Source organism: Entelurus aequoreus, linkage group LG05 (assembly GCF_033978785.1).
Source record: "Entelurus aequoreus isolate RoL-2023_Sb linkage group LG05, RoL_Eaeq_v1.1, whole genome shotgun sequence".
In the NCBI taxonomy this organism is placed as follows: domain Eukaryota; kingdom Metazoa; phylum Chordata; class Actinopteri; order Syngnathiformes; family Syngnathidae; genus Entelurus; species Entelurus aequoreus.
This window is the reverse complement of record NC_084735.1, coordinates 42,055,871-42,069,053: the sequence shown is the minus strand read 5'-3', so window position 1 is coordinate 42,069,053 and position 13,183 is coordinate 42,055,871. Positions and strand designations below refer to the sequence as shown.

The following is a 13,183-nucleotide window of genomic DNA, read 5'->3' as shown; positions in this document are numbered from 1 at the left end:
TCGACAGTGTTTTAGCGACTTCTAAACCTGGTCTCCATGGCGACAAATAAAGTAAGTTTCTGACAAGCATCATCCCTGCAGGACGAAGAATAGCAAAGCATGCTTCACTACACACCGTAGCTCACCGGTGTCAAAATGTAAACAAACGCTATTGGTGGATCTACACCTGACATCCACTGTGATGATATCAAGTACAGGACGTATCTAGTCGATACTACTATGATTATGTCGATATTTTTTGGCATCATAAACTCAGGAAATATGTCCTTGGACACATGAGGACTTTGCATATGACCAATGTATGATCCTGTATCTACTTGGTATCGGATTGATACCCAAATTTGTGGTATCATCCAAAACTAATGTAAAGTATCAAACAACAGAAGAATAAGTGATCATTAAATTTTAACAGAAGTGTAGACAGAACATGTTAAAAGAGAAAGTAAGCAGATATTTACAGTAAAGGAACAAGTAGATTAATAATTCATTTTCTACCACTTGTCCTTAATAATGTTGGCAAAATAATAGAATAATAAATGACTCAATATGTTACTGCATACGTCAGCAGACTAATTAGGAGCCTTTGTTTGTTTACTTACTTCTAAAAGACAAGTTGTCTTGTATGTTCACTATTTTATTTAAGGACTTAACTGCAATAAGAAACATATGTTTAATGTACCCTAAGATTTTTTGTTAAAATAAAGCCATCCATCCATCCATTTTCTACCGCTTATTCCCTTCGGGGTCGCGGGGGGCGCTGGAGCCCATCTCAGCTACAATTGGGCAGAAGGCGGGGTACACCCTGGACAAGTCGCCACCTCATCGCAGGGCTAAAATAAAGCCAATAATGCAATTTTTTGTGGTCCCCTTTATTTGGAAAAGTACCAAAATAATTTTAGTACCGGTACCAAAATATTGGTATCGTTACAACACTAGTCCATACAAAGCTAAGAGCCGGAGATGTAAAGAAATACACGGCGCACACTGTAAAAACTGTTGCCTAGATCTAACTCAATAAAAATAAGGCAACATTTTCCAAGCAATTTTTGTTAGTTTAGTCAACTAATTGGTATTTTGAGTAAGTAGAACTTAATAATATGCATTTCGATTTATGCAAAAAGATTAAGTTGCGTTTACAGAAAAAGCCAACAAATTGAGTAAAATCAATGTAAAAAACATCAGCATATTAAACACACAAGACTTAATTAAAATAAGTAACATTTAAATGAAAAAATAATTTGTGTACTCAATTGTATTAATTTTGACCAACTTACCCTTTCTTTGTTTTGGAAATGGAAACTGCTTAAAATAATTACTTAGAATAATAATAAAAAAATCAAGACATATCAAATTCCAACCTTTATTAAATCATTATCATATAAAAACAGTGGCAATGAGCTGGACAGTATGAACAGTCAACATCCATATTTAGTGCATAGAATGCATGACCTCAACTTTTTAAAGTGCTGTATAGAACACCTTCACAGTAGTTTTCTTTTTTTAACCGTATACATATTATTAAAACATTTTCACAAGCCATATCCAAACCGTGTCAATAAGCTGGAGAGTATTAACAGTCAAGAACATCAGTATACGGTATAACTCGGTTGGTAGAGCGGCCGTGCCAGCAACTTGAGGGTTGCAGGTTCGATCCCCGCTTCCGCCATCCTAGTCACTGCCGTTGTGTCCTTGGGCAAGACACATTACCCACCTGCTCCCAGTGCCACCCACACTGGTTTAAAATGTAACTTAGATATTGGGTTTCACAACGTAAAGCGCTTTGAGTCACTTGAGAAAAAGCGCTATATAAATGTAATTCACTTCACTTATTTAGTGCATAAAAGAATGCATGACCTCAGCATCTCAAGTTTTACTTAGAACCATCACAGTACAGTTTCTTGCTAAAACAATTTAACATTAAGATTATCTGTACCTCTGTAACAATTCACAAGCAGAACACCTTCACCATAGTGTCTTTCAGTGTGTATATTTTGAAACATTTTAACTTAAACAACTCACAGATCCCTCCTTCTGACCAGCTGGAGCTTCACAGTGGGGCAATTTAGTGTGTATAAAACATAAAAAAAACTTGATTTACACACCAGAAACGATGACCTGGAGCTTTGTATAAAACCTGAACAGGACAAACCGTTACAACATTCTGAAGAATTCCACTCAATGAACAATGTATAATGATTTTGAACAGACACAAGAAAATAGCTGTTCAAAAGTGCAAGCTGACAGTCATGGCTCACTGCCTAAGCTAGAAGCTTGTTTTTGAGAGTCATGAATTTGGGGGTTGGTTTTGGGCGCAGTGTATCGTTTCCCACAAAAAGTCTTTGAAACACCTCAAATGTTTTGGAAAGTTTGGATGGATACTCAAGATTAAGTGCATACGTCAACCCCAGAAGTAGGCAGCATGCTTTGGCTAGGTTTCCAAGATGAGTAAGGACTGGTACTCCCTCAATGATGATTCCTACTGCATTTGGCTCACGACAGATGTAGATGCTCATATTCTTCATTTCCAGGTCCTCATGAACAGTGGTCTCTGCAGTTCCCTTTGAGATACAAAAACAGTAATTTAAAAAAACAAACATCTAATTTTATGAGACACTTGTGATTTAGTGCTACATAAATAAACATTGATTGATTGATTGATTATATTTAATATAAATTGTGTGATTTAATCCAGATAATGATTACTTTTGTGAAGACCATTTTGAAAACATTTGAATTCTAATTTGAGATCTTGTACATTAAACTTGGTACAATAGATGCATTTCCAGCCACATGCTTTTTATTGGCATTTTTAATTTGCATATAAAAAACCTGAATAGAAAAACCAGAAATTAAAACAAACAAACAGTAATATGTTATATATATATATATATATATAGAGTAAATGTTTTAATGCTTGTTTAAGGGGAGTATTTTTTGTTTGCATTGTTTTTTTAGGGCAAACAGAAACACAAGACAGAAAGGTGTGGCGAAGTTGGTAGAGTGGCTGTGCCAGCAATCGGAGTGTTGCTGGTTACTGGGGTTCAATTCCCACCTTCTACCTTCCTAGTCACGTCCGTTGTGTCCTTGGGCAAGACACTTCACCCTTTGCCTCTGATGGCTGCTGGTTAGCGCCTTGCATGGCAGCTCCCTCCATCAGTGTGTGAATGTGTGTGAATGGGTGAATGTGGAAATACTGTCAAAGCGCTTTGAGTACCTTGAAGGTAGAAAAGCGCTATACAAGTATAACCCATTTATCATTTATAAAGGCATCACTCTGTGGTGCTATGCTAATTGGCTATCCTGGGGCTCCTGCCAACTAGCTGCATGCTCGACCTCCACCTGACAACTGCTGGTTCAGTCAGTTCACATAAGTAAACCAAATTTAAGCTTGCACATCAGACTGATCCAAACCTGCTTTTAAACAATACTTACACAGTAGTCAGAGATTAGCTCCTGTCCACTCTCTCCCATGTACTCTATGAGGCATCTCAAAGTCACATCTCTCTTTATCACTGCAGAGGCACTTGGGTCCTAGAGTTAATAGAAGAATAATAAATAAATGAATTTTGTTGGCAATTTTACTCCAAATCTGTGATATCATTATTAGAGCATGATTACAGATTCAGTTGTAAACTTTTAAACCACTTTTAACCCACCTGTATCAGTTCCATCAACAAGTTCTTGATGCGCTGACCAGTCACTCCACCTTTTGCACTGAAGAGCTCCAGGAGTTTTGGAGTCTACCTGTCCAGCTGGGACATAAATGTTGATTCCAGTGGAACAGCAGTGCACCTTCGGAACTCTTCATTAATCTGTAAGACAGCAAATGTTGACCGTTACTGATATTAAGGGTTTTAGTATACATTTTCAGGCAAAAAGTGAGTCTAGTATGTCATGTCCAAGTCACAATGGAAACTTAGTCAGGAAAAATAGAATGATAAATCATTTACCTGGAATGGTTCGAAGAGGGCAGGCCATCTTTCCTTAAATTCTGCCACCCCAGCAGGAGACTTGGCAACAACTTCCTGTCTTCTCCAACTGTATACGTTCTGGCCATCATATCATTGATGCTCCTGGCACAGTCTTTTTACACAGAGGGCAGGTGAATGAAGGACTTACTTGAGGTGAGTTGAGGAATTTGACTTCTGGGTGGTATCTTGACAGATGAGAGCGAAGGGAACTCCAGCATTTAAAAGAGCATGGGCAACCTATATGAATGCAAGGGAAGGCATGGCTGTGTCCAAAGGTCCCATGGTGCAGTCTGTAATGCTTTAAAAAATCACTCTTGGTTGGCACAACAGTGCTGCACAATTTACAGGGCCATCCCATCTGTCATTGTAGAGAGCGAGAGAAAAAAAGACAAGTTATGGTTCATGTCTAACGTCTTGGATATATAAGCCTGATGAGAGCCCTTTATTTATGTTTTTTTTACACCCTAATATACTCAATTGCAGTGTTTCCTCTGGATTTTTTTGTAGCGCGGTGGTCTAAGTTGGTAACCTAGCAACAGTAGGGTGGTCCGGGGGCATGCCCCCACGGAAGAACATTTTGAAAAATGACCCTTTAAATCAGGGGTCCCCAAACTTTTTGACTCGGTGGCCGCATTGGGTTAAAAAAATTTGGCCGGGGGCCAGGCTGTGTATATATATATATATATATATATATATATATATATATATATCTATATATATATATATATATATATATATATATATATATATATATATATATATATATATATATATATATATATATATATATATATATATATACCGTAATTTCCGGACTATAAGCCGCTACTTTTTCCCCTCGTTCTGGTCCCTGCGGCTTATACAAGGGTGCGGCTTATATACGGCCTGTTCTTCTCCGACACCGACGAAGAGGATTTCGGTGGTTTTAGTACGCAGGAGGAAGACGACACAATGATTAAAGACTGACTTTTCATATACCGGTAGGCTGGTTATTTTGATAACGTACAGGCGAGCACTTTGTATTACTTTGCACCGTTGTATTATTTGTACTCTGCACGAATGCTGTTCGCCATGTCAAAGATGTGAAAGTTTGATTGAATGATTGAAAGATTTATTGTTAATAAATGGGACGCTTTGCGTTCCCAAACAGTCATCTCTGTCCCGACAATCCCCTCCGTGGTAGCAGGAACCCCTATATACTACGCTAATTACACATCAAAACCCTGCGGCTTATAGTCGGGTGCGGCTTATATATGGAGCAATCTGTATTTTCCCCTAAATTTAGCTGGTGCGGCTTATAGTCAGGTGCGGCTTATAGTCCGGAAATTACGGTAGATATATATATATATATATATATAAATATATATATATATATATATATATATATATATATATATATATATATATATATATATATATATATATATATATATATATATATATATATATATATATATATATATATATAAATGTATATATACATTGTCTTTATAATCGGTTTTGTCATTTAACATCAATTAACATTGATGTTCATCAACATTTAACATTGTCACATTATCGATGGGAAAATTCATTTTTAGACAATATGATTTGCCTGGGCGACTAGGAGACACCAAGAGTAACAAGTGGTAGAAAATGGATTAGAAAGGAAAGATAATAAAAAAAATAATAACAAAAAAAATAAATTGTGGGCCGGATTTTGGATGCTGGGGGGCCGGATTCGGCCCCCCGGCCGTAGTTTGGGGACCGCTGCTTTAAATAGTGACTACTGGTGAGATTTTGGGGGGTAAATGTTGAGATTGAGACTTACACAATGAGTGTTATTCTTACAAGAGTAGCGTTTTGCCTAAGAGTGTGCATGGACAGCAGGTCTGAGGGGAGCTATCTAGCTAGCTGCTAGCAACTTTTAATGCAAGCTAGCAAGCTAGTGAAGCAGCTTTAATGTGGCTGCTTATAAACTGAAGAATAAAATATTAAACTACCAAGCAAATAAATTAATTATAAACTGCACAGCTATAACAATGTTTGGTTGAAGTTAATGAGCTATTGGAGGTAAGAGCAAATTCGAAATGGCGGTCGGCGGGAAAAGTAGCAAACTAAATATAACGTTGAGCCATGCTTTTGAAAATGTATACATTTCAATCCTGGCAAATACTGACGTTTAACAATATAAATTGTTACTTACATGAGTGATGAGTCCGGTAAAGTGTTTTCCTTGGGCTCCGTGAAGAGACGTGTCTGGGCTTGTTCTTCGACAGCTGCATGCAGGTGGGCGGGTCCTGACCTTTTAGGTCTGATATAAACCTTTGAACTGAGTTTTGCTAAATCAATTTATGTTGGAAGTCCAATAAAATTAATTTTTTTCACATAAAAAATTAAGTTACGAAAATATTCACACTTTTTACTTATAGATAACTCAAAAACTATACAAATAAAAATAAATTGATTCATTGGAATAAATATACTTTTAAAAATAATGTAAAATGGACAATACCACTGAAAGAGTTTTTACAGTTCACTTGCCCCTGTAAAACATTATCTAAGGAGGGAGACCTAAACGATGGGTTAGTGTGGCTGAAACGGGGCTTAGGCTAAATAATTATATGTTTAAGGGGTTAACTGGCTTAATGTAGACATGGCCTAAATAACGATTGATTTTTGGTTGCAGCTCAAAACCTATCAAAGTGTCACCCTGCGTTCTCATGCACCCTTGGTGTTAAAAGTTTGAACACCTCTGTGTGGCAAGTGTCAACCACCACCGGAATAGCCGCTTAAATGGCAACTTCTCCTTGCTGCCTTGACCAATCCTTGCTTGCTCATTACTGTGACGCAGGCCTGGCCCTAACCAACCTGGCGCCCTAGGCACGATTGTAGGTGGCGCCCCCCACATCGGCAGTGAAGTGTATATAATCACAAGAAACCAAATAGCTTTGTCTTTGATCTTTTTTTTTACTTAAAGAAAGCAAATTAACATATTATATGAGAATGTTATGTTATGATTATCTTTAACCGAATCACAGCAGTGCTCAAGTTAAAAAACAGCATTCCCTCTCATGTGATATTGCTTAATTAACATTAATGATGTGCACTTTAACAACTAGGCTTACAACTATACCTAATGTATAAAGGGGTGGAAAAGTGACTATTACCTGTAGGGCAAACATTAGCTAACCAGAAGGCAATAACAATGTAAACACAAAACACCTACTTAAAAGATCTAATACAAATGTCCCTGAGTAATGTAAGGTGGGAGTACTGTAATTACTAGGGATGTCCGATAATATCGGCCTGCCGATATTATCGGCCGATAAATGCGTTAAAATGTAATATCGGAAATTATCTGTATCGGTTTTTTTATTATCTGTATCATTTTTTTGTTGTTGTTTTTTTAATTAAATCAACATAAAAAACACAAGATACACTTACAATTAGTGCACCAACCCAAAAAACCTCCCTCCCCCCATTTCTTTCTGTTATCAATATTCTGGTTCTTACATTATATATCAATGTATATCAATACAGTCTGCAAGGGATACAGTCTGTAAGCACACATGATTGTGCGTGCTGCTGGTCCACTAATAGTACTAACCTTTAACAGTTAATTTTACTCATTGTCATTAATTACTAGTTTCTATGTAACTGTTTTTATATTGTTTTACTTTCTTTTTTATTCAAGAAAATATTTTTAATTTAGTTATCTTATTTTATTATTTTTTTAGATGGTGAAGATAAGTACCTTATCTTCACCATAGATGGTTGTCCAAATTAGGCATAATAATGTGTTAATTCCACGACTGCATATATCGGTTGATATCGGTATCGGTTGATATCGGTATCGGTAATTAAAGAGTTGGACAATATCGGAATATCGGATATCGGCAAAAAAACATTATCGGACATCCCTAGTAATTACCTAACGTTACATTATTATTTTCCATAACAATTTAGCCCCCTCCACAATATTAACCCAACGATAAAACAGAACTAGCTATGTATTGATTAGCAATTGCCGAATCATGTAACATTAGCTTAATGCTAAAAAGCCAGGTTACTATCACATTCTGTAACAGACAAATAATTTAATGTAGACTAACGTTACCTACCTGCTACCTCTGTCTTTTTCTCGTTTCTCCTCCTCTTCTTTTCTCTATTTTCTTCCCTGGGCACCTGACAGTTTTGGCCGTTTTGACATCTTGTGTTGATTTTTTGATGTGGTAAGAGTCATGATACGGGAAGGGAGGGGGCGCAACGTGCTGGGGGGAAGGGGGGGGGTGCGTAATGTTGTAACAAATAATATTTCTATTAAATAGGCTTTACTTTGCATTTTAATTAACGTGGGATTATTTTTTGTATTTATAAATAATAGTACCAACTTTTTTTTTTTTTTCTCCAACATTTGTGGCACTGCCTTGGCGCCCCCTGATGGACGGCGCCCTTAGCATTTGCCTATATGGCCTATGCCACGGGCCGGCCCTGCTGTGACGTCACTTATAGCTGGATGGCTCCTTGGTGATGTGGTTGGCGTGAGGATATTCAGCAATCCCGGCAACAGATGACCGCTGCAGTTTTACGACAAAGCAAGCACAGACTGGTTTGCTTGCTGTTTTGTCACAGTGCTTTTGGGCGGCGACACTGATGGTGATGAGTCCAAATGATGATCAAGCACAAATATGCCTCAGACTAGATTCCCTATACATATATGCACACACCCCTTTTTTAGAACACCCCTGGTGGATCATGTTGCTGTCTACTTTCATCCCACTGACACCACACTGGTGACAGTGGCGGATCTATTCCTTTAAATGAGCCTTTGCGCATAGCCTTCGCATCACCACAACTGCATTAGTGCTGGATGGGGTTGCCTAGCAACTGGACAGCAAAGCGATCCCAGAAGAAAACCTCCTCTGTATAAAACAAGCATGTGTGTGTGTGTGTTTCTGGAATGGTGCTTGTTAATGTTGTTTAGTCATGAAATTGTAAATAAGTCACAAAAAAGGCAGAAAGTGGGGAGATGTGTGAGAAAACACACGCAGCATCCTAATAGGTTTCACTAAAGAAGGAGCGCATGAGCGCCTAGGTTGTCGTTAAGGAATTCACCCTAGGCGTCCCCCGCACCTTGCAGTTGGAAAATTTATTTTCATTTCAGGTCTGACAACTTTTTTTTTTTAAACAGAGGAGAAGTGAACACACACGCGCACACGCACGCCCAAGATCGCGCGTCATGTGTCAGCGGATGCTTGGATGTGTGTCATTTGTGCTTGGAGGAGGAGACACGCGGACCTTGTTGATGCGTCCACACGCCATTTAATTAAAATCGCACCTGGAAGGGGACTTTTGAGCTTTTTTTTGAGAGGACATCCGAGTCTAATACAAGATTGTTTTGACGTCTGCTGATTCTTTATTATTTTTTTTATTTTTTGGGGGGAGATTTCTTTCTCCCCCCTCCTAAAGGTGCGTGCCTTTTGCGCGGATCTCCCGCAGCGACAAGGGGGTGGATAGCAAAAGGGGGGGATGAAGATTTCTTTTTTCTTTTTTTTTTCTCTTTCCCCACAAGAAATAAGGTTTTAACGACAGCGCGCGTCCCGTGCTGCTGCTGCGACTGCAAGCATGCCTCTTGCGCACACTTGGACTGGGAAATTCCATCCACCGATTTGATTCCAACCCGACTTGCTGCCTGATTATATCTTTTTTTTAATTGCTAACTTAACTTTAGTAAGATGTCTGATCTGCTGGTGTTGGTCGAGGGGCTCTGTGACCTGCACGGATTTCCATAGCGGGGGGCCACATCTTCTTCAGCTTTTTGACACCATAGAAGACACCGCATGCTACATGTATAGTAGGCTCCTCCATACTATATTCCCCATTGACTGGTTTTAAGTTTGTGGAATTCTGCAGGACGGACCGCTGGACTGGTTGGATTATAGATACTAGACATAAGGATTTGTGGAGATGTTGGGTCGTCAAGAAGATAAATTATGTGGAATTGTCTCTGCTCTGGCGGCTTTGTCCTTCGCATGCTTTGTTCAAAGGTAAGGGGACCTCTCACATCGATCCGTGCGATTATAGCGGCTGAATTCGGATTAAAAGGGGTGCCCAGGCCTTATTAGTATTAGAGCACATCGCTGCCGATGCGCCCACTTTACGCGTGCACGTGCCAGTGTCAGACGTGCACATCCTCCAGACAACAGAATGCAATAATCCTAATTATGTGACTGCATGAGGTTGCCACTGGTGTGTTGTTTACAAGTTAATATCCATAATTTATCATTCTTTCTACGTCTCCGTGAGATCATATATCACTTTTTGACAAATCTATTATGATTTACACTATATTGCCAAAAGTATTTGGCCACCTGCCTTGACTCACATATGAACTTGAAGTGCCATCCCATTCCTAACCTTTAGGGTTCAATATCATGTCGGTCCACATAAGGGGCCAAGCCCAACTGCTGAAAAAAAACCCCACACCATAATTCCTCCTCCACCAAATTTCACACTCGGCACAATGCAGTCCGAAATGTAGCGTTCTCCTGACAACCTACAAACCCAGACTCGTCCATCAGATTGCCAGATGGAAAAGCGTGATTCATCACTACAGAGAAGGCGTCTCCACTGCTCTAGAGTCCAGTGGAGACGTGCTTTACACCACTGCATCCGACGCCTTGCATTGGACTTGGTGATGTATGGTTTAGATGCAGCTGCTCGGCCATGGAAACCCATTCCATGAAGCTCTCTGCGTACTGTACGTGGGCTAATTGGAAGGTCACATGAAGTTTGGAACTCTGTAGCAACTGACTGTGCAGAAAGTCTTTGCACTATGCGCTTCAGCATTAGCTGACCCCTCTCTGTCAGTTTACGTAGCCTACCACTTGGTGGCTGACTTGCTGTTATTCCCAAACTCTTCCATTTTCTTATAATAAAGCCGACAGTTGACTTTAGAATATTTAGGAGTGAAGAAATTTAACGACTGGATTTGTTGCACAGGTGGCATCCTATGACAGTTCCACGCTGGAAATCCCTGAGCTCCTGAGAGCGGCCCATTCTTTCACAAATGTTTGTCGAAACAGTCTCCATTCCTAAGTGCTTGATTGCATACACCTGTGGCCGGGGCGAGTGATTAGGACACCTGATTCTGATCATTTGGATGGGTGGCCAAATACTTTTGGCAATATAGTGTATCTATGAATAGGAGGCATCAGTCTATTTGGGGTCCAGCTTGACGAGCATCTGCATTGCTTAAATGAGCTCATAGAGCAGTGCTTCCCTCAGTGTTCCTACCACACACACACACACACACACACACACACACACACACACACACACACACACACACACACACACACACACACACACACACACACACACACACACACACACACACACACACACACACACACACACACACAGCTCCAATCCGCTCTCTCCCTTTTGAATCTTGGGTTAGGTGCTGCAGGTCATGGCACCAAAGTAAAAATGTCAGTCAGACTAGGTGGCGAGATGTTGCTCCCGGGGATACAGTACAGGCCAACTAAACCTGTGTGTCAACAGCATCTCTGTGAGCATATGCAAAAACAACACTCGTGACTGGAACATTAACTATTTTGGATGACCCGTGTACGTAAAATCCTCGACAACTGCATATCCTTTACAAAGGATGAGATAAAAATACATAATAGTGGGCTGGATTGCGCATGTTCTAGTATAGCTTTGTAGCTCTAGAGATTTTGACTCCAACTTTCCCCCTGATCTTGTCTTTAAGCGTTACAGTCAGCTTTTTTCTCAAATGTAGCTGGTAAATCCCCGAAAAAGTATTGTAACACTAATTTTAAATCAATAAAATAACAATTTCAACCAGGGATATTCAACTGGTAATCCAGAGGCCAAGATCCAGCCCTGGAAACCAGCCTCAAAGTTCAATTCAAAACTTGCACATTAAATGTAATAAAACACAATGAGCTCCTGTTGTATGGAGTAAATTGGACCTGTTATGCTTGCGTGTGGCTTTAATAATTTGAACCCCAGGATGCAGAGACGGCCGGCGAAGTGCAGGTAAAAATGTATATAATGACAAAAGCAAAGACGTGCGGCAGGGACGTGCGCAAGGCGCGTAGGAAGAACAGAATGCAAAGCAACAGGTTGAGGACCAAAGCACGTTCGATGCACACAAGTCAAGCAATGAGGACGGGGCTGGAATATAAAGCATCTCGGCTAACAGGAACCGCTGTGTCGTTATTGCCAATCAGGGACAGGTGAGAAAGCCAGCGCTCAGACAGGAGAAGTAATGACAAAAGGAGGAAAACAGGAAATGTAATTTTAAAAAAGCGCGCTGGAAGGAAATAAAACAAAATGCCAGAAACAAGTAATAATTGTCATGAGAGATCATGACAGGACCAGTCTGAGCAGATTGGCAGATTTTTGCATTGACATTTTAACCTCATAAAGGCCACCATCCACTCCATGGACACTTGTATTTTGCATAACAGGGGCTATTATTCAATAGCCCAAATTTAGACTGGCACTTTACTTCTTGTTCTTCATTTTTACCAAGACCTTTTGAACGGAAAGTATGATTCCGATTTAGCGGAAAATCAAGTTCTGTTGCAGCTGTCATGACCTCTCAATACAATTATCATTAGTTTATGGTATTTTGTTTTCCTTTCCAGTCCTGCACATTTACTTGTTTCCATTTCCTGTTTGCCTCCGTTTTGCTTCAACCCCTCCTGTCAGGGTGCTGGCTCCCACACCTGTTGATTATTGGCAATTAGGTAACACATGTTCCTGGTTGCCAATCAGGCTGCTTTTAAGCCAACTCTATCATATGAATGGGATTGGATCTTTGTGCTTTTTGCTTGGCACCTAAGCGTGAATTGCTTTCCCTATGCTTCCTATGCACTTCCCTGAAGTAATTTGTCTATGGATGTTCTCATTCATCCATGTCATTGTCATCTCAGGGCATTCAATCGATCGCAACTGGACAGTTTGGTTTGTCTTCGAAGACTAGATTTGTCTATGAGCACGAACTGATGAAGCCTACTCGGATGAGCGGCAAGTCATCTTCTAAGACAAACCAAACAGTCCAGTTGCGATAATAGTAATAGGTATTTTTTTAAATTTTATTTTCGATTTATTTTCTCTGCATCCTGGGGCCACGGCCAACAATGATCGACACCAAAACAGCAGTATGACTCTAACCTCAGAGCACAGAGTGAATT

General features: G+C 39.7%; 1 protein-coding gene and 1 long non-coding RNA gene across 3 annotated transcripts in view; one reads left to right on the top strand and one right to left on the bottom strand.

Annotated features, from left to right (window-relative positions):
- Positions 1 to 1,358: 1,358 nt before the first annotated feature.
- Positions 1,359 to 6,251, bottom strand: LOC133649746 (uncharacterized). Its single transcript, XR_009826134.1, has 5 exons — positions 6,157 to 6,251; positions 3,951 to 4,329; positions 3,657 to 3,812; positions 3,433 to 3,531; positions 1,359 to 2,558 (listed from the first exon to the last, which is right to left on the bottom strand). It is a non-coding gene; the product is annotated as an uncharacterized LOC133649746 (long non-coding RNA).
- Positions 6,252 to 9,870: 3,619 nt separating this feature from the next.
- The window catches only part of gabrb4 (gamma-aminobutyric acid type A receptor subunit beta4), a 154,990-nt gene continuing 151,677 nt past the window's right edge, over positions 9,871 to 13,183 (top strand). For both annotated transcript variants that reach the window (XM_062048128.1, XM_062048127.1), the window contains exon 1: positions 9,871 to 10,000. In XM_062048128.1, coding sequence (XP_061904112.1) covers positions 9,921 to 10,000 — 80 coding nt within the window. In that variant the 5' untranslated portion in view covers positions 9,871 to 9,920. The remainder of the gene's footprint in view (positions 10,001 to 13,183) is intronic.